This window comes from Podarcis filfolensis (assembly GCF_964270895.1).
Source record: "Podarcis filfolensis genome assembly, chromosome: 16".
Lineage (NCBI taxonomy): Eukaryota > Metazoa > Chordata > Lepidosauria > Squamata > Lacertidae > Podarcis > Podarcis filfolensis.
Window position 1 is genome coordinate 38,167,634 of NC_139620.1, and position 22,146 is coordinate 38,189,779.

Sequence of the window (22,146 nt, forward strand, 5' to 3'; positions counted from 1 at the left end):
TCAGCACCCCTTCCTGATTCTCTGCTGTAAGCCACTAGCACCCCACCCTCTTAACACCTGTTCAGACCTGACCACCATCACATCTACCTTAGAGCCCTTGGTTTTCTTTCCTGTGTCTGAATTCCTTTAGGCAAGGTCCTGAGCTGTTGTTGACATCAATTGTGAGGTCTCTTGTTGTTACACTTTCTGTGGTTTGTTGTTGTTTTTTTGCCCCTATTTGTTTTCTTCCTCATCTGCTTCTAGTTGAAACAGTCCAGAGCAACCCTGTCCTCCTCGTAGAAAGCAGCCCACTGGTTGCTCTCCAGAACCACGACAGCTTCATGGAAACCAGTATCCCTGTTCCCATCCTGAATTGGCAAGATATTTCCAGTAAAAATTCTGGATTTGCTGAGTGTGTGTAACGTGCCCTTCTCCCTCCCCATACTGTCTTGTGACATATATTTTTGGGATTGTGGGTGATGCTTGATAAACAGCTGGTTCCCCGCCCCCAAGGATCATGAAAGCTTTCCCTACTGCCTTAGTGGCCAGGTTGATTCCCCCAGGACAAAATTGGCAGAGGCAGGGACAGTATTCTTTCAGAGGACCAACTACCTGTACAGAATGTTGGAGTTACACAGGATTTTTCAGATATGGTGCACACAGCAGAAATGGGAAACAAGCAAACACAAAAACAGGTAGCAATTTTATGTTTAAAATTGGGAGTAATATTCCCTGCCCCTTTTTAATTTTTTATTTTGGACACTGGTACCTGAAGAAGAACTCTGTGTTGCTCAAAAGTTCACCTCCAGCACCTTTAGCATTAGTGCATAGGCACTACAACATCTGTTTGGTATACCTCCCTTTCTGATAAGTGACAAGCAAGCAAAGCAACCCTCTTTTCTCCCCTTGGCCACGCATGCCTGATTCTGCAGGGGTGGAGGTACACACTGTGCGCAAGGTGATGCCCGCTGAGCCGAGAAGAACCAATTCACACCTCCACCTCTGCTTGGAGAGTTTTAAAAAATCCTTTGCTTGCATTCAGCCTAGCTCACGCAGACAAGCTTGTCCAAGGTGCTCGACACAAATGTATAGGCTTGCAGTTTTTCATGCTGCCGCTCAGTCCACTTTGGAGGGGTTTGCGTGTGGTTAGGTGCAAAGTTGCAGATTGATGTTCACAGTGATGAGACATTTTCTATCTGGGCAGGAGGAACCAAGTGACCCACTGCAAGAGGCAAGGGAGGTCCTGTGATGCTACAACAGCAAAAAAGGAGAAGGTGAAAATCCCAGTGACTCAGCATTTAGCTGACTCATTATCCAGCCTGCAGTGCTAGCGGAAGGAAGAGATTCCTCTCTGCACTCCTAGTTCATTTCCACTGCTAGGTCTAGGAACTGAGAATTCGTGACTTTGCGCTAAATGTTTCTGATTAGGGTGGCCATCTGCCCTACTTTACACAGGACAGTTCTCTATTTGAAGGGCTTGCCTGCCCAATCCAGCTCAAAGATAAAGAGCCCTAAGAAGGGAGAGCAGAAGAGGGAACCTTGAAGTTGCCCATCAAAAAAATAGCAGCACTGTCTTCTCTACTAGGATGCAGTGGTACTTTAGTCACTATTTCTGAATTTGCATCTGTATATATAAATTAGCATATACAAATTTTATCCACCTGGCATTGGATTCCAAGTGTTCCCCCTGCTGTTTAGGATATGAAGTGCATGCTTTGTGTTCCGTAGAAGTTTAAACTCCCTGAAGGGCTCTCTGGTGGTGGTCATCCAGCATCCCTTTTATAGCACAGGAAGGGGCTGGCAATATCCACTTCCCCCACACCTCTCCTGTGCTAGTAAAATCCCTGTAAAATTGCACTGCTTGCTTATGCGATATGTATCTACTCTCGGGGGCCGAGGTGTGGAGTTCCTCTGCCAAGCAATGCGTGCAAAAATGAATATAGCTAGGATAAAATAGGAACAAAATGTGCATATATTTGTGAAAATAGCATACAAAATGCATTGTTTTAGGAGAAATTGCCTTGCAAAAATGCATATATCAGAAGAAATTCATACTAAAATGCAGATTAATTTGCATGAAGGCTTTTTAAAAATCAGAAACGGCTGTGGAAATTTGGGGAACTCAATTTAAAAGTGGAAAATAAGAAACAGAGAGAATGAAATTGGCAGATTTGCCCCTCCCTAGACAGCTCCTGCTCCTGTGGAGGTCTAAAAGCAGAAGGAAGTTCCCTGCATCCTCACTGGAGCTCCCTTTGTAGGAACTTCTTTCATGTCCCGAAATATGCTGTTTCCAAATACGCTCAGCATTAAGTTTAGACACCAATCATGTACAGGATTCAACGTTTATGTGGGAAAGCTTTCAAGACCTTGGTGCCTCTAATGGCTTCTGCTTCCAAAATCGAGTTTCCTTTTGTTGCTGATTTTCTGCCTGGCTGCATTTCTTTTCAAATTTTGCATCAAAGGGGCGTTTGCAAGATCGTGGTTGACTTGCGAAAATAATTGGAGTGGCTCGTTCCTCCTTCATACTTATTTTCAAAACTGTGAAAATCACAGCTTTTAGGAAGCAAGGTAACGACCTCCAACTAAGACCTGATGCTTACAGAGGATGCATGGTGGTCATTGACCAATAACATCTAATAATTTATCATCTGATGGGATTTTAAATTAGTACCATTTTATCTGCTGTTTCTACTGACTGCTTTTGTTTTTATAGAGTTTATATGGTTTTAAAGTCTTTATTGACTTCCAAAACAGCACGGAACTCGTCTGTTTGTGTACTGAAGGGCAGTATATCAATTTAGAAATAAACACTGAAAGATTATGCATGCTGTGATGTCATTGCAAATTTTAGTGCCTGTTAAAAACATTCCTGTTTAGACAAGCCTACCCAGATGCTTATAAAGTTGAGGTAATCTTAATCTGTTTTAGTATTTTAATTTTTGTATGTTTTAAAGTAAGGTTGTAAACTTTTCTTGATTTTGCTATTTTATCTTTTGTAAACAACTTTGAGGGTTTTTGTTGTTGTTGTCTTTGCAGCCAAGGGGTGTATAAATTTTAGGTAAATAAAATAAATAAAAACATCCTTCCCACTTCTAAAAGCCACAGGTGGTTAAAGGCCAAAAGTGTGGTTACCGAGGAAGGTTTTTGCCTGCCTCCTAAATATATATAATAATGGCAGCTGGCCAACAGGGAGCCACTGCCGAATAGGTCCAAGATTGAGAATGTGTGATATGGAGATGGAGAATGCAGCAGTCTGGTTCTTCTCTTAAGCTAAGACTCAGGGACAGAAGAAGCTGCTGTATACTAGGTCAGACCATTGGTCCTCCAGCTCAGATTTTTCCACATTGACTGGAAGCAGTTTGCCAGGATTTCAGGCAGGGATCATTCCCAGGCCTACCTGGAGATACTAGGGATTGAACTGGGACCCTCTGCAGCCAAAACAGATTATTCCACCCCTAAACTACACAGTCGTCCCCCTGCAAGACAGTCTCCCATGCCCTTTTCACCTTAGCTGTACGAACACTGTTTGTATTTAAGAGCGTAAGGCAAAGCTGCTGAATGCCCATCTCTTCCAGCATCCTGTTCTCACAGTGGCCAACCAGATGCTTGTGGGAAGCCTGCAAGCCGAACAGCAGCATTCTGCCCACCTGTGGTTACCAGCAGCTGGTATTGGCTCTATCAGATTCACACAGTGCCATCTAGTGGTAGGAGGGGAAACAATTTCTTACGGGTTTGGATTTTTATGTCTACATCTTCCCCCTATGGGTTTGTGGGCCAGGTCATATACCATTAGCTGCAAGAGTTTTGTTCCTTTGCCATTGTATTTTTGAATTACACAATCTTTCTTACATGTGTTAACTTACTAACCTGGGGTCAGAAGTTTTGATGTAACAGAGTGGACCGTCCTGGAAAAGAGATGCAGGAATGAGGAAGATCGCCCAATACTGGGGACAGACGGCTGGAGAAACATGATGTAAAAAGCCAGACTGTCAGGAGCCATGCTATTTCTCTGGAGCTATAAAATCGATTCCATGCCCTCACCTCAGACACCTGTGATGTCTCTACACAAATGTGCAAAGTGTGGGAAACAAGCAAGAAGAACTTAAATTCTTAATACAGGATGACAAATATGACCTAATAGGCATTACTGAAAACTGGTGGGATGTGAATTGTGACTGGAATGTAGAAATTGAGAGGTAAAACCTGTTCAAAAATAAGGAGGAGTAGCAGCAGTCCTTTTTTTCTGGGGGGATGCAGGGGTATGCATACCCCTAAACATTTTGTGAATCTTTGTACTTTTGTCCTTTTACTGTATTTATTTTCCCTGATTTGAACTATAAAATGGTGTTTTCTTGAGTCAAAATGAGAGTACCCCTGAACATTTTTTTAGGAAAAAAAGCACTGAGCAGCAGCATTATATGCAAAGGATGTATACAGTTGGGAAGAGATCCATGGCCTGCGGCACGGAAGGAAGAATATATGGGTAAAATATATAAGAGAGGGAAACAACAGTGACCTTGCTGTGGGTGTCTGCTACAGACCTTCAAGCCATACTGAGGACTTGGATTATGCCTTCCTAGAGCAGATTACCAAGCAGTCAAAAAGGAGGGATATAGGAGACCTCAACTATTCCGATATCTGCTGGAAGCAACAGGGGGATCATCTCATCTTGGACCTGGTCCTCACCAACAGGGAGGAAGTGATTGATGAAGTGGATGTACTGGGAACTTTGGGAGGTAGTGATCATGTCCTCTTGGGTTCCATTATACACAGGCAAGGGAAAACTGAGTGTAGTCAGACATGCACTCTGGACTTTAAGAAGGCTGGTTTCAAAAAGCTTGAGGAACTATTGTGTGAAGTCCCACGGTCAGAAATACTCAAAGTGAAGGAAGTCCAAGATGGATAGCAGTTTCTTGACAGTGAAATACTGAAGGCACAAAGGCAGTCAATTCCAACAAGAAAGAAAAGTGGAAGGCACCTAAAGAAACCAGTGTGGCTACATAAGGGGCTTACAGATGAGCTGAGATTTTAAGAAGGTGATGTGTAAGAAATGGAAGAAAGGAGAAATCATGAAGGAAGAGTATACAGAAGTAGCCAGCAGATGCAAGGTCAGGTGGGCCAAGGCTCAGAATGAACTCAGACTTGGAAGATAGTTAGGTTAAAACTAATAGAAAAGGTTTCTTCAGCTATGTTCAAAGCAAGAGGAAGAACAAGCAAGTAGGTGGAGAAATTGAGAAGATGGAGAAGACAGAGGTGGGTGACAGAGAAGGCAGAACTGCTGAACATCCACTGAAAGGGAAAGCAGTGCCTATCCTGGAGATAAAAGAATAAATGATTCAAAGAGAGAGCTGCAGCCCAATATAGGAAAAGAGGTGGTAATGGAACACCTGGCTGATTTAACGGAATTGAAATCTCCCGTGCCTGATGTAATCTCAGAGCTTCTGTCTATAATTCTTGAGATTTTTTGGAGAACAAGTGGGGTCCCTGGGGTAGAGGCAAATGTTGCTTCTATCTTAATGGGGGGGGGGGGAGAAGACCCAGGTAACTATCAGGCAGGTACCTTCACTATATTCTTTTCAGAGCCTGTCCAGACATGTAGGAGTTACATATATTTCATTTAATAATCTTTTAAATAAATTTGTATACCAGTTTTTAAATATATTTATTGATAATTTCAAAGTTTATTTTACATTTTCTTAAACTGCTTAGAGGTCTTCCTACAACCAAGCACTATATAAATTGTGTTAGATAAATAAAATAAAATTTAAAGTTATTTCTGATTTTGTAATTGGCTTTTAACTGATTTTATCTCTGGATAATTTCTTGAGTATTGTATTTTAATTAAGCAGTATATAAATTGTCTAAATATATAAATATTTCCCAGCCAATACCACACCACTCTACTCTTCATGCTTTCTGCATGGAAGGAATCCTTTCTACAATGGCTGAGCAACTCAGCTGCATTGCAAAGGTTTCTAGGATATATTATGGGGCGGGGTAGCCCACATGGTACCCTCCAGATGTTGCTGGGTTTCAGCTCCTGTCCTCTCTGATCACTGGCCTTGCTGGCTGCTGGAGCTGCTGGTAATTGTAGCCCAACAACATCTAGAGGACATCTCATTGGCTATCCCTATTCTAGAGTGTAGATTCAATTCACATGATCTTGGGAGTTCCATGTATGAACTTCGAATGCATCCTAGTTATAATTTGCACCCAAAACCCAAATGCATCTGATCAGTAATGAGGGGCAAAATGTATTTCACGGACACTTGTCTGCCATTAATGATGTTTGAATGGAAGAATCCCTGGGGGGCTTCTGAAAGACCCTCTGCCCTGATTTCCCAGAAACACAGTTTGTATATACATGGCTCTGTGCAAGCGGTGTATATTGGTGTGAGCCCATCCAATAGGCAACTCGGGTTCTTTCAGTCACATATTTCTGTTTTCTTCCGAGGCAATTATTTTGTTTATGACTACAGAGCTGCTGGACCTTTTTTATGCTTATTTGTGGTGGTGTTGGTTTAATTTTCCAATCTGGGTGCTGTTGAAATGCTTATTCCATCTGACCAGCTTTGAAAGATTTGGTTTGACATCAGTTGCGGTGTTTTCTGCCTTTTCTTCGTGTGTTTTGCATGTTTTGCTTGATTTTATTTGATTTTTGCACCCTGTTCATCTCACCATGCTCTATGTCCGTTTGGTCTAATATTTTTGATTTCCCTGTTTCGTCTCTGTAGCGGATGTTGTTCAGTCTCATGGTGGCATCTTCATGGAAAGTGCATCCCCTTCGGCTCCCATTTCAGCCCCCCAGTTCAGGGGCTTCCGGAGAGCCAGCGAGGCCAGCATTGCCAGCCAGGTCTCGGGAATGGCAGACAGTTACACTGCTTCCAACATAGCCAACAGTAAGTGTTCCTCCCCCCTGGAAATGTCGTCCTTTCCCACTAGCTCCCCCACACCAGGTCTCTGAGCAGCTTGAAGGATTGACCGATGTCCTGTCCCGCTTCATTATTGTCACTGAGATTCTGGGGTCTCCAAACTGCAGGCCTAAAAGAACAAGCATTCTCATCTGAAAAGAAGGAGGGTCTGGGCTGCAATCTGGTTTCACTTCAGTGCTCCTTCAGTTCTTTTAATACTTATTTATTCAAAGTGCTGCGCATGCATCATCTGATTGAAATCCTCACACCATCCCTGTAAGGTAAGTCAGTGTTGTTCTCCTCCATATTGCAAACGGAGAGATTGGGGGTGAGCTAGATTGGCTTGCCTAAGGCCACGTCATCCGGACACAGGCAAGAGTCAAACCAGGGGCTTGCTGATTCATAGCTCGGGTTTCTCTAGCCATTATTTCTACACCAGCTCTTTGCATCTCAGGGATCAGAAGCTGGAGCTGTTCCACATCTAAAATACATATATACAAACACTCACTCACACACACACACACACACACTCTCACTCACAGAGGTACACATGTAATACTTTCTGAGGTTGTCACCTCATTAAAGACACCTTAGTTGATAATACTATGGGTTTGAATTAATTAGTTGCAGAGTTAAATATTTCTTATGGTTATGACTAAAACGCTTTTACTTTTTTAAGGAAAGAAAAAGTCTGTCCATAAACTTCTCCATCCTACCTGCAAGCAGCATTTGAGGCAACGGCGGGGGTTGGGGGCAGTGGGGGAAGGAAACGACATGGATGCTTAGATCATTGGTGTGGATGATGGTGCCAGGAAGAACCACGGGTTGCTAGGAGCAGAGCTAGAGGTTCCACTGCCCCCTTCCACACACTTTGCCCCTTGATGTGTATGGTGTCTGTAGAGGAGGGGATTATAGCTGTTGCTTAAACAGCCGGTGCTTTTCCTTCATAGCCCCATCACACTATCAAAGGACAAAAATTAAGTTGCATTCTTTGCATGAGTTGTGTTTTAACAGGTGTGTGTTTTGTTTTTGTTTTGTCTTTCCCCCTATCGTTTTAAATGTTCCTTTTAGAAAACAAACACCATCTCACCCATTCCAGGGGGTTTAGCCTTCTAGCCCTGCTTGCCCTCCCACACAAGGCCCCCACCCAACCCTCGCCCAAAAGGCATAGGGCACCTAAACCTGAAATTTCCCAGAACCCCTTAGGAAGAAGGGTTGGGAGCTCCTCCCATTGGGAAGTGGATGCCATTCTACAGATCCCGGACCTGGACATCGACAAAGGTATTCTGGAGAGAGACAAGGGGAGCAAGATGCATCACTGACTAACCTCCTCTGTCACTCTCTCCAGAGCCAAATGGGTCTGCTTTTCATGGGACTCCTTCACCATCTTGGCATAGTTTAAAAAACACTTGCTTCCACTCTGCTTTGATGACTAACTTTCTTGCCTCTAACAGCCACCTGCCTCTGTAGTGCACACTCTGATTAATTTTAAAATCCTCTACAGCACTTGCAGTACTGTTGCTGCTGTTTCTTAGGAGGAAGCAGCTATTCTTGACTGTCCTGTTCGGAGGATCCCAAAATCACAGCTGCAGGCCATAAATGCTTTGAACTGCAAATAGAAAGCTGGAACACCTCCACTTATGAGATGGCTTTGGCTTGGGAGTAGAAATAATTGCAAGTTTGTTTTGATAACTACTCCTCTCTTATGTCAGAATCTGGGGGGAAAGAAGTCTTTTTGGCAGGATTTTCCAGAAGTTTTGGTTTTCTTGCTGGTCTGGTACAACACAATCTGTTCTATGATGGACATCTGTGGTAAGGGAAATAAATAAATTTGAGAAATCCAGCAGGACAATTGAAGCTATGCTGTCAGAATGGCAATTTATGACTTCCATGCAACTAAATGGCAGTTCTCCTAACAGGACAATGTTTGGTTTCCTCCTCTTGCCTTGAAATTCTATTGCAAGGAGTCTAGAGAGGATCTACTGTGGGAATTGGTGAGGCGAGGGGCATCCTTTTCTCAACAATACACTTCTTGCCTTTTCTTTTGACACTCAGCAGCTTTTGAGAGGCTGTTGTTGATTTAGAAATATGTATGGGAATGTGTGTTTTAAAAATTAGACGCCCATAAATGGTAAGTTTGCAGGTCCTAAGGCGCCTCAGTGGTGGTCTCCTGACACATAGCTATAATGATAAGACAGGTAAATGACAGACTGAAGTACAATTTCCGCTTTTGTTCCTAAAGAACTTGGTGCCCAGTTTAATATGTGGTTTGAACCCAGCTACCTCTGTTCCAGAGGCCATGACAGGCTTTCTGTGCTGGCTGAGGCTGATGGGCCAAAATGGTTGTAGGCCAAAACATCTGAAGGGCACCAATTTGGGGGAAGCATAAAATGTTCTGAAACTTCTAAGCCTCACCAATTAATTTCTCTTCTCTTACTGTGCGACATGGCCATACTACAAATCTATAGTAGTTTCATACTTGTTTAACTGCCGTGGCTTCCCACAAAGAATCCTAGGAATCACACTTGTGCTGGCAAGACTGAGAATGCTGTGCTACAAGTGAGATCTGCAACCAAATGCTGCAGCATGGAGTGCTCCTGTTCAGAGTGCCAGCCGGCAGCCTCCTCTTCTAGGATACACTGTTCTCCTCCCCACCAACCCGACTTTCTCCTTTCTTTACAATTCTCCACCCCATAGGCAGCACTGGCTATGTTCATCCTCACTGGGATGTTGGAAGTAGGGGCTCACCCCAAGAGTTTCCTCTTCTGCAAACATCAAGGTTCTCTGTGAGTGCAGCTTTCTCCCGATTGAAGCACAGAGTGTTTGAGTGCGCAGGAAAACCAAAATACTCATTTACAAAGCTATTGTACTACCAACATTACTGTACACTTGTGAAACATGGACCACTTATAAACGCCATTTCCAGCTCTTTGAAAAATTCCATCAACCGACTGTCCTCGGGAATACAGGTGAACTAATGCCAGTGTACTGCAAAAAGCAAAGATCACCAGTTGATTCTTTAGCATCAATTTCGTTGGACTGGTCATGTTGTTTGGATGCCTGATTACTGTCTTCCAAAGCGACCACTCTATTCCCAACTCAAGAATGGAAAGCGAAATACCAGTGGATAACAAAATAGGTTTAAAGACGCTCTCAAGGCAAACCTAAAATAATGTAACATAAGCACTGATAACTGGGAAACACTGGCCTGCAAATGCTCCAATTGGAGAACAGCCTTTACCAAAGGTGTCATGGACTTTGAAGAAGCTTGAACTCAGGGCAAAAAGGAGAAAGAGGAAGGCACGTTTGGCAAACCCTCACTGTGATCAACTCCTGCTTGGAAACCTGCGTCCCCACTGTGGAAGGATGTGTGGATCCAGAATTGTCCTCCACAGTCACGGACTCACTGTTAAGACCGTGTTCATGGAAGACAATCTTCTCGGCTACGAGTGATCACCAAAGAAGATTGGGAAGAGGAATGAATTATTAAACCAAATTACACTTCCCAGGGTTCTTTAGGGGAAGCGATGACTGTGTCAAGCAGTGTGACACTGCTTTAGTTGTATAGTCGGGGCCAAAGTTGTTACACCCAGAAAGAGAGTTTTCTGACATTTTAGTTGGGAAAGCAATGGGCCTGAAATGTAGACTTGAATTATTTTTTACTTTTCTTTTCCATGAAAGGAATAATTCAAATGTTGGGGTTTTGTCTCCTTTTGTTTTGTTCCCAGTTGCTGCCAAATGGTGGGGAACGAAAAGAATAGACTATGCTCTCTATTGCCCTGATGCCCTCACCGCCTTCCCTACGGTGGCCTTACCGCACCTCTTCCATGCAAGCTACTGGGAGTCAACAGATGTGGTTTCCTTCCTCCTCAGGCAGGTCAGTCCTATTTGGTTTGCAAATCTCCAGCATACACAGGGACTGTGCTCATACTCCCATTTACCGTGCACTCACTGTGCTTCCAGCCCCGGTCTTTAATCCATGTTCACACAACGTTATCCAAAACACTGCTCTTTGATGTACTGTTTCTCAAGCCTGCTTTGCACCAGTTTGGAGCCCTTAAGTTCCTAGTCCATCTCTAGCCAAGCCAAAGGGTAAATGCATCCCCTCCCTGTCAACATCCTCTGTTGTGTACACAAACAGAAATTAATTTGACACTAATGAAACCCTGCTGATGTGAGCAGCCAGAGGGATAGAGCGGTGAAACGATTTCACTGCGTTCTAATGTGAACACACCCTCAGTCCTCTGTTAGTATTAAATTGCAGAGGGAACTCACAGTTATTCAAGGAAACTGGACACAGCTAATTTATCATCAATTTTGCTTTGCATTTTTGCAAGCTGAAAATATCTGATGCAAAGCTCCAAATATAACGAATGACTCTCCCTCTTAATAAATGTAGCTTATGATACCCTTCCTTGGCAAAGTGTTCATATTTCTAGTGCTCATGATGGTAGCGGGGGGGGGGACTGTGGGGGCTTTGACTTAAGTATTTGTGAGCATGTGTGTGATGTGACATCTTCTAGCCTTCTTGCCTGCATACCCCTCCCCTCACAAACTTTCTGTTAGTTTCAACATTTCAGTATCATAACAAAAAATAACTGGAACAAAAATTCTGTAAAAGCAAAACCTCTAAGATTGGCTAACTAAAATAAAGCGTGCAGTTTAAATGCATGAATGTTTTGCATAGTTTAGGCCAGTTCATGAAATTCATTACTTTTAAGCTGCAATCCTATATGCATTTGGCTGGGAGTACGTATGTCCCCCTGAATTCAGCAGGCCTTGTTTCAGAAAAGCCTTGTATATGATTGCACTGTTCATGGAGTTTTCTAGGCACTTGCCATCCTCAGTATGATAGAATCAGGAAAAGGGGCAAGAGGATAGATTGGTCTCTGAAACACTTTTCTACCAGAATCCTGGAGCCAGAGTGGCCTTAGTTAGATTGCTGAATCTGCTGGAATCTTATGTCATCCCAGGAAGTGTCTGGTGCTGCAGAAGCTGAGTCAAGAGGTCAGTGGATCTGGAAGCAATGTGTGATAATAATGCATTTCTGAAGAAAAGATTTCCCCAGAGCAGGGAGAAAAGGGTTGGGATGCCATCAGAATGAGCACACAGCTTTAGCACAAGGACAGCAGACTAAATGATGACAAGATTGCATCCATTCCCCCAGTAGGAGAAAGCTTTTCCTGCTATAGGAATAAAACATTTGCAGAATGTGGCAGACATGGCTGCACACGACTTCACTGTACTAGAAACACACATACATACTTCTCATCCTGGAGTGAGCTGCAAGAAAGGGATGGGTGAGTTTTGCAAGTTTTTCAGCAAATCAGGGAAAAGCTGAGTATGATGGGTTCCTATAGGCTAGCACTTGTGATGTCACCAGCATGCTTTCCTCTATCCCTAAAGCAGTTGTCAAACTGGTTTTTTTAATGTTCATAAACTTATATACATTTTGAACAGAAGGATAGGCATAAAAGTATACATACTTTTTTAAAAAAAAAATTAAGTATATCTACTCCCTAAAACAAGTGGAGAGACATTAAGATTCAGAGACCTGATCCAGCATTCGATTTGCAAGAAGCATTACGAACGGAAGGAAGGCAGTTTTGGAAGCTGCTGCGAATGACCATAGTTGAGGGCATCAGCCACCACTGGGGTGCCAACCCCTACTAAATACAGCAGGAAGAGCCAAACAGACTTTCTCCAGTGGACGAGGTCAGCAGCAGCAGCTTCCAAGAGTGGCCATGTCTGTGGATCTGATAGGTAGGCCTGCGTCAGGCAAAAATTGTGATTGTGCTGGTGTTTCTGGTGTAGAACAGAGTGACAGTTGTGACAGCTGAAAGTAATCAGGATTGGACGTTGGATGAGTCTAAAAAAATAATTGGTCTTTCAACTGACCAAATGTCACCAGATGTGCTAAAGTGTAATGTTAATTACATCAGCACAGTGACATCAAAGACACTTCAGAGTGTTGCTTGTTGCCATTAATAATTCATTTAGCACTTTCAATACGCAAATGGAAACTCCAGCCGCAATTGAAAGTGTTCTCCTGACCACTTCAATTCTGCCCATCTCTTAATTTTTTTAAATACCATCTGTTCACACTGATCCCATGGCTCTGTTTTAATTAATCTAGAATAACTACCAGTTCTTTAAAAATAAAAATGGCAGAGGGAAAACGTAGGAGTACAAAAAAACCAAACCTTTCCTTTTAAATAAGTGCAGAACCCCAGCTAGTGCCACTCAGTTGTGCAACATGTGCAAAGCACCTGGCCCCCAATAATAGAGCAAAGGACATTCAGAAACAGATATGCGTGCAAACAGGCTGCAACTTATGCAAAACAGGCTACAACAAGTATGCAGGGTTGGCTAGGCATAGGGCAAGAACTGGATATTGGAGAACCTATCTGGTGTTAACGGAATTGTCCAGTGATTTCAGCTGCTCCAATGACTTCTGCTGCCACCAGAGCTAGGCATCTTCCACTTGGCAAACAGAGTGTAGTAGATTCTTGCACTTTGTGGAAATCCCTGATCAGGCTATGCTTTCCGCAGGTGATGAGGCACGAGAACGCCAGCATCCTGGAGCTGGATGGGAAGGAGGTCTCTGTCTTTACTCCTTCTAAGCCCAGGGAGAAGTGGCTTCGCAAGAGGACCCACGTGAAGCTAAGGGTAAGGACAGTCTTCCGTTGTTTCTGAAAAATTTAATTTTATTCTATATTGAAAGCAATATGCACTCCATTTGGCCAGTCCAAGGGTTTCACTAACACGAGTTAATTCACTGGCTTCATTGAGGAACACCTTCCCCCTCTAAGTCATTGCTCCATGGCTTTCTAGCAAATTGCATCTGGCATTGATTGTGTCACCATGAAAAGAAGACAGTCGCTTGTGAAACTTGTTACTGAGCATGAAACAATTTTATTTGTTTTATTTGTAAATGGTTCCTCTTCCTCCACTTTTTAATCCTCAGTCTCAACAACCCTATTAGGCTGAGAGTTAGGAACTGATGCAAGGACACCCAGTGAGGTTCTTGACTTGAGCTGGCGCTTGAACCTGGATCTCCCCAGTCCTTGTCTGACACCCCCACATACATCTTGCTGACTAGTTTAACCATCAACCATATGCTTGTACCTCAGTGACAGAGCACACACTTTGCATCCAAAAGATTCCTGATTCAATTCTGCATCTCCAGGTGTAGGTGAGGAAGACTCCTGTCTGAAACCCTCAAGAGCACCTCCTAGTCCATATAAACAGTACTGAGGTAGATGGGCCAATGGTCCAACTCTGTAAAAGGCATAAGAAGTCCTATAAGATATGTGGAAATGAGGTCTCCTTGGCTGCCACTTAACAATTTCAGTTGCCATTCATGCGCTCCCAAGCCACTCATGCATAGGTGGGATTTGAAATAGGGACATTGGCACCATCCTGCTCTTCCCCTCTGTGTTTCTTCTTCTCTTCTCCCCGTTGATGGGTGAGTGATTTGCAGCCTGTCTTGCTTCTCAAAGCATTCCACGTATTGTACTCCAATATTTCCAATAACTGATTGGCGTCCAATTTTAACATTTTACGTGTTTTTTATTGTATGGCTTTATGTGCACTTGTTGTAAACCACTTCGATTTTTTAAAATGAAATATGTAAATACATAAACATTTTACAAATAAATATTTGTCATTGTTGTTATTTTAAATGTTTATGCCCTGCCTTCTAGAACAGTGTCTTCCTTAACTATTTGTTCTCTGCACCGTGCACATAGGTGGGTCTACATAAGTAAATAAATAAATGATTGTGATGCTGTGGTAAAGACACAGCACCCTCAGGCTGGTAGGTGATAGACCTAACTTGAGGAAAGGACAGGCTTTGAATCATAGTATTGTAGAGCTGGCAGGGACCCTGAGGGTAATCTAGTCCAGACCCCTGCAAGTCAGGAATCTCAATAAAGTGTTCATGACAGATGGCATCCCAACCTCTGCTTAAAAGGAGAGTCCAGCACCTTCCAAGGGAGTCCTTTCCACTGTCAAACAGCTCTTGCCATCAGAAAGTCCTTCCTGATGTTTAGTCAGAATCTCTTTTCTTGTAACTTGAATCCATTGTTTTGGCTCCTCACCTCCAGAGCAGGAAAAAACAAGCTTGTTTTTCTTTTCTTTATAGAACGTCACAGCCAATCACCGAATAAATGATGCTATTGCCAATGAGGACGGACCCCAGATGTTAACTGGAAGGTTTATGTATGGCCCATTGGACATGGTCACACTCACAGGAGAAAAGGTATTGTTTGTTACAGATCTAATCGGATCCCTTTAAAACAAAGAAGAAAATAAATGTTCCATTTATGTTTCTACAATAACTTTTTGGTCAGAGTATAAATCTTAAATGCCCAGCTTGCAGTTAGATTTAATGACTGGATCAACTGAAACTGAAATGTGCTTGGTGCTATTCAACATAATCAGAACCTGAAGCCTGATCATCACACACACACACACACACACACACACACACACACAAACAAACAATAGATGACCTGAATCCAAGAGGTCTATTGTCAAATGAGGTCATGCTGGCTGGGACTGGTGAGAATTGTAATCTAAGACATGCACAAGACACCAAGTTACTATATAGTGCTGCTATGTAATACTCTCTCTATCAATTAACTGGGTCTGCTTCTGTCTGCTCAGAAACTTGATTTGTGACTTCATGTAAGGGCACTTTTGCAAGTGATAGAGAAGGTGCTTTTGCCTCTGATGTGGGCATAGCAAATATTGGTATTAGGAATTGCTGCTGTCATCCTTTTTCTTCTCTGTAGTTCCCATGTTTACTCAGGCCAGGATCCAATATTAATAGTCTCTTTTTATTAGGAGAAATTGTTTAGGAATGTCAAATGTTTAGTGGTTCCAAACAACTCCCCCCCCCCCCCGACAACTTTAAAATCGTTGAGGTTCTTGGCAGACCACCTCATTGTTTTTCTCTCTCTCATAGCAATTGCAGTGTGCTGTGCTAGATGCTGTTTGATTTTTAATCACATTTGTATGTTTCTTTTATTGCTTATATTGTATTTTCTTGCATTACAGTTCAAATTCCATAAATTCAAATTTTATGTGTTCTTCACCCACCTCCTGAGAACCACTAATGGTCCACAGACCACAGTTTGAGAAGCCCTGTCTTCATTGTAGGATAAAATGAGCACCTTTTCTGCATTGTACTTGGCAGGAATGGTGGCATGTATATCTTTATTTGTTATAATTGGCGTCCTGTTTTTTCACCAAAGGCGCACACTCAGCCTTGCTTCAGGGTGTTTGAAATTAGTCTTGAGGCTAATATTGGAAGGGGTCATAAGAGTGCTAGAGGAGAGAGTAACACCCTCAGTGTTCAGGGTGCTCTGCAAAGTAACCTAAGCGTTAGATAAATGTCAAATGTCCCCAAGGAGTTCATAGTCTTCATTTCAAAAATGGAAGAGACATAGCTTAAACCACGGTATACAATTGATCCACCCCCCTCATTATAACTGCCCTGAGATCTACAGGTATAGGGCAGTATACATTTTTTCCCCTGTGTTCCCTTTTTCCCCTGACATCTTATGATGAAGGGTGGTATATAAATATAATAAATTAATAATAAATTTAACAAATTTAACAAATTATTATTTTTATTATAGTCTGTTATGATTGGCAGTGACTCTCGTAAGATCTCAGGCACTGGAAGTTATTCCTGCCCCTGCTACCTAAGATACTTTTAATACTGTGTGCAGACAGTAAAGAAGATAGTAGACAAAGAATGAATGTCCTGAAACCTTGAAATCAGAACAAGATAATTTGCTAGATTGTTACTTGCTACGCATGTTCATGATTCCACATACTTCTTCCTCCCAATTTCCTTCGTGCCGTAGGTTGATATTCATATCATGACACAACCCCCATCAGGAGAATGGGCTTACTTTGACACAGAGGTCACCAACAGCAGTGGTAGGATTTCCTATGTTATCCCCGAAAACAGGCGGCTGGGCATTGGTGTGTATCCTGTCAAGATGGTGGTCAGGTAAGTTTTGCTGCAGGATATTTGGCTTCTGCATCCCTTTATAACTTGAACTTGGAGCTACAACGTTTGAGGGCAAGGGACTGACCCAAACATGTTTGCTCCCTGATCAGTCTCTTAACTAACTCAGTACCTCCCTTTTCCCTTTTCCTTTAGAGGCGACCACACGTATGCTGACAGCTACATCACTGTTCTGCCCAGGGGGACTGAGTTTGTGGTCTTCAGCATTGACGGTTCCTTTGCAGCCAGTGTTTCAATCATGGGCAGTGACCCCAAAGTCAGAGCTGGAGCAGTTGATGTAGTACGGTATGAAGGATTTGGAAATGCTTTGTGTCTGCAGTTGTGCTTTGGAGTGCAAAATTATGAAAATATCCCCTTTCATTTTTAAAAGGGAAGCTGCTGGCCCTCAGGGTTTCAGGGAGAAACCTTAATTATAGCATATGCTTTTGTGAGCCAGAGTCTATTAGAGTCATGAAGTATTTGTCCTGAGGGGTTGATATGTACATAAAATAGGGGGGTGGGAATCCAGACAGTGACAATTCACAAAACTGTGTTAGCAGTAACATAAATGTTCTGGCATTAGTGGGCTAATTATTGTATATTGGATGGTTCTCTCCTCCTTTGCCACATATTAAAGAGCTACTTTTGTTTCGTGGCACAAATAAATACTCTGAAATCTAGGACTCCTGTCTAGAACTGTTTGCATGATCTGTCCACTATGTGGGCTTCCCCTCCCCTTTCACTTCCCAGCCCCTTCTTCTCCTTCTAATTTGTCTTTTTTTCTTATTTCTTTACTCATTTTTACTCTTGGCTTTGATTGCATATGTTTGATCTTCTTAATGATATTGTGAATTGACATGCTGCTTTTTTACCTTTATTATTCATGTTTTGTTACTTGTATTGTTACAAAACCTCTAAAAGAACCAATAAACTATGAATAAAAAAACCACACCAACATATAGAGTGATAAAAATCTGATCCCAGTTCAAGCCACAAATGTTAAAATTGAACCTCTTGATAAATTCTAATTCATCAGTTTCACATTGCGGTCTTCTTTTGAAGTTTCTTTTTTTGAGAATAGTCATCTTATGGCAGCATGTCCTAGGAGGTTCAAATGTTCATCTGCTTTTTAAAAAAAACATTGCCTTTCTGATGCAAAATAGAATTCTTCTTGAAAATATACCGTATCTCATAATGACTCACACACCCACCCGCATGATTTTATTTCTTGTACAGGGTCATTCACTGCCATCAGTAGATGCAAATGTCTTATTTAAGAGTATATAGAACCTTTATTCTCAATAATGAAGGAAATCACAGGTGGAGAATTTTTTAAAACTTTAGTATTTGTAAAGGGAAACTTAGTGTGAGTTAATACTTTTTTATACCTTTGGATCTGCACTGAACCTTTGTTCTTCTCTCCTTCCAAGCTGTGATTCTTTATTGCTTACATTTTTTATTCTTTGTTGTTGTTTTCTTGTTTTTTGTTTGTTTGTTTTTGCTTTTCCCCTCTGTTAATAATAAAATAGTAGGGGGGTTAAAATAGCATCCTTTGTTCCAGGGGCATAACTTCTTCATAGCACATCCCTGTTCCAAGGCCCCCTTTCTGTGGCCTGAGACTCTTAGAGGTAATGGTTTCCCCACCCAAGTTTCTTGGGGTTCCAAAATTCATTTCCTGGTCCTTTCAGTTGCACATCCAAAAAGATCTGAGAACACAAAATGAGAAAAGATGTGATTGGAATGTAGGTTACAAATGTCCTAAATGAATTTAGCAAATATATCAAATTTAAGAATGAAAGACTAGGATAATATGTTTACAAAAGGTATTTGTGGGGATAGAAGAGCAAGCATTTATTTGTTACAAAGTGCTGTGCAAGGGAATAAATATTGCAAAAATTTCTATTGATCACTTAGCTTCACATATAGCAGCTTCAGCAGGCCGGCTCCTGGCAAATCCTCTCTATATTTGTGGACAGCTAAGATTCCATTTCCATCTCAATTGTTAGTAAAAAAGAAAAGAAGAGAAGAGAAAGGGCATGTTCTCTCTTGTGCTAAGGGACTTACTTCCCAGGACTTGGGGAGAGGCCGCTGCTCAGTGGGGGAAGGGCCTTGGGTCAGTGACAGGTGGAGCACCTGCACTGCAGGCAGAAGCTCCCAGGTTCATTCTCTGAAATCTCGATTTAGGTCTGGGAGTTTCCTGGCTTAACTCAACATAAGGCAGCTTCTTGTGTTGGTTATAAGTTGGGGGGAAGTACAAACAAAACACCTATTGGCAACAATTGGAGAGTTTTCCTTTGAAATCATCTCGTCAGAAGCATTTATAATACAAATAGGCTTGTGAATGTGCCAAGATGGTTCAGGACTACAGCAGCGGGCAAATGCTTAAAGCCCTTCCCACTCCCCCTTGCCAGATCCCCAGCCGGTAATATGCTGCATACATCATCCTTCCCTCCCTCCTGTTCTTATTAATTTTTTTCTCCCTTCCCCTTCTTAGGCACTGGCAAGACCTTGGCTACCTCATTATCTACGTCACGGGCCGGCCTGACATGCAGAAGCAACGGGTGGTTGCCTGGTTAGCACAGCACAACTTCCCCCATGGGATCGTCTCGTTCTGCGATGGTCTGGTTCACGACCCACTGCGGCACAAAGCCAACTTCCTGAAGTCCCTACTCACAGACGTAAGCAAGCAGAGCAGGGTTCATTCTCTCTCTCTCTCAGCAGGTTTAGGGAGAACTTCTCAAAGGCCCAGAGGCTGTGTCTATCCAAACAGTGCATGGAAATATCTGTGGGTAGTGTGGGGAGGTGTCAGCCTGAAGCAAACTAAGTATCCAACAGATATTGGAAGATTTTTGGTGATGTTCCAGGCACTGGCCAGTTGTTAGCGAAGTCACTTAAATATAGCAAACAGAGTCCAGAGAGAAAAAAAATGACAATACTTTGGGGAATAGAAAAACCCAGTATATCTTATTAGGAGAAATAGAGAGGTGTTCTGTCTTTCTTAGTAGCTAAACTCTAGTCCATAACAAGAATATATACTAATACAGAGGAGAATTCCCTCAGAACTAATCAGCTGATCAGAACCTCTTGAACATCTAACAAACACAGTTTTGACAAACTCGGTTCACTGAGCTTCAATTTTTAACCATAGTTCATAGAATTGTAGAGTTGGAAGGAATTACAAGGGTCACCCCCGACAATGCAGGAGTCTCAGCTGAAGCATCCATGACTGATGGCCATCCAACCTCTTCATTACATTCACCTGAGACATTTTAACTAGGGATGCAAGAGCATCCATTCATTTTCCCAAAAAGGTGCTGTGGATGGTGCATGTTCCAAGTGAGCATGTGCGAAATCCCTCCAAAAGCGCTGAGCACTCTCCTCCCCCTCCCTCTTCCCCTGCCAGTGGACAAAGAAACTTCCCTTTGGGCAGGCAAAGGAAGAAGCAGAGGTGGCGGCTGCAGCCTGGGTGCCGTTGCCCAGTTAGGCAATGTTAGACTCCAAGTCAGAGGCTCTTTGGTAATAGAAATAGGAAAATGTGTCAGGTTCAAGTTTCTCTCTGTTTCTCATTTTTCCATTCTTCAGTTCTCAACAATGCCACATCAGTTTGCAAATTTTAAAAAAGAAGCCTGATGAAAATTCATCATTTTAGTGCAGATTTCTCTTTCAGTATACAGTGGTACCTCTGGTTGCACACGGGATTTGTTCCAGAGCTCCGGTCAGATCCCGAGCAATTTGCAACCGGAGGTGCTGCTTCTGCACATGCATGCGGCACGGTAGAGCGCTTCTGCACATGCGCGCGGGGCAAAACCTGGAAAAATACTTCAGGGTTTGCTGTGTTCACATCCTGAAGGATACGCAACCAGAGGTGTGCGTATGCAGAGGTACCACTGTATACATTTTAATGCAATTTTGTCTAATGTACACAAAGCAGTTTTATAATAACTTTTTTTGCATGAGATTTTATAATATACACATTTTTATGCAGCTTTTATTATAGGCATGTTACTTTTATCATATTTATCTATCTATTTTCATATGCCGCTATTCATAAAAAAAACCAGAGTGGTTTACAACATGTATACTTGGCCAGATTACTCATCTTGCTAGGTGAAGCCCTGGAATGATGCCCCCAATCCTTGCCCAAAGTGGCAACACTTCTGGGCAGGCTGTGACCAAGACCCCTCACTGTGCACTTCCCAGATGGAAGGCCCTGAAGCAGCAGCTGCTGCTGGCACCGCTGCCTTCCTCCTGGCCCAGCTTAAGTTCCTGGGGGAAATTGTGCCGGTGGGCTTGCAGGATCAGGGTGAACCTTGTGAACGCCAGTCCTGCTTTTGAGCATTCAAGGGGGGTGTTGGCCTTCCCGAGCACTTCTCCTCAAATGCATCCTTACTCTTAACATTACAACCTTTTCCCAAGGCATCCTGCAAAAGATGCTACATTGCAACATCTTTGTGTGAAAACCAAGGGTCTGGTGCTATTCCAGAGGATACATTTCCCTCCCAGTTGCCAATGATTTGCCTTTTCTTGCCCCGCACCCTGCAGCTCGACATGAAGATACATGCGGCCTATGGATCCACCAAGGATGTCTCGGTCTACACCTCCATCAGCCTGCCGCCTATGCAGATCTACATTGTTGGGCGGCCAACCAAGAAGTTACAGAACCATTGTCAGGTAACCTCAAATTCAGATGCTTTCACAAGGGATAGATAAGTGCCTGTATGATGAAGCTGGGGGTGCAGCCTCTCCAAGCCCTACAGCTGTGCCACTCAGCGGTGTAGCTAGCCGCTCAGGCGCCTGGGGTGGCGCCTGTACCTGGAGGCGGGTGGCGCCTGTACCTGGAGGATTTTTATTTATATCCTGCCCTCCCCAGCCGAAGCCGGACTCAGAGCAGCTAACAACACAGTAACACAGTTTACATAAAATAACAATCAATTAATTGAAATACATTCTAAAACCAATTCATTCTAAAATCAATTCAGAATCAAATTAATGGCAACCATTGGGCTAGAGTTCTATGAGGATTACCAAAGTCAAACTGTGCCTTGGCCAAAGGCCTGGTGGAACAGCTCTGTCTTGCAGACCCTGCAGAAAGATGTCAAGTCCCACAGGGCCCTAGATCGGGGTTACAGCCGAAAAAGCCTGGCTCTGGTTGAGGCCAGTCTAAGCTCCCTGTGGCCCAGGACCTTCAAGATGTTATTGTTTGAAGACCATAAGGTCCTCCATGGGACATAC

At 42.9% G+C, this 22,146-nt stretch overlaps 1 protein-coding gene across 10 annotated transcripts in view; it reads left to right on the top strand.

Moving 5' to 3' along the window:
• PITPNM2 (phosphatidylinositol transfer protein membrane associated 2) overlaps window positions 1-22,146 on the top strand; it is a 206,771-nt gene that overhangs the window by 181,017 nt on the left and 3,608 nt on the right. For 4 of the 10 annotated variants that reach the window (XM_083589722.1, XM_083589724.1, XM_083589725.1 and 1 more), the window contains 10 exons: window positions 244-393; window positions 6,714-6,878; window positions 7,962-8,171; window positions 10,619-10,767; window positions 13,443-13,559; window positions 15,037-15,153; window positions 16,769-16,917; window positions 17,071-17,220; window positions 19,409-19,592; window positions 21,457-21,585. In XM_083589722.1, coding sequence (XP_083445848.1) covers window positions 244-393; window positions 6,714-6,878; window positions 7,962-8,171; window positions 10,619-10,767; window positions 13,443-13,559; window positions 15,037-15,153; window positions 16,769-16,917; window positions 17,071-17,220; window positions 19,409-19,592; window positions 21,457-21,585 — 1,520 coding nt within the window. The remainder of the gene's footprint in view (window positions 1-243; window positions 394-6,713; window positions 6,879-7,961; window positions 8,172-10,618; window positions 10,768-13,442; window positions 13,560-15,036; window positions 15,154-16,768; window positions 16,918-17,070; window positions 17,221-19,408; window positions 19,593-21,456; window positions 21,586-22,146) is intronic. The other 6 variants (XM_083589727.1, XM_083589728.1, XM_083589729.1 and 3 more) reach the window with 6 other exon arrangements.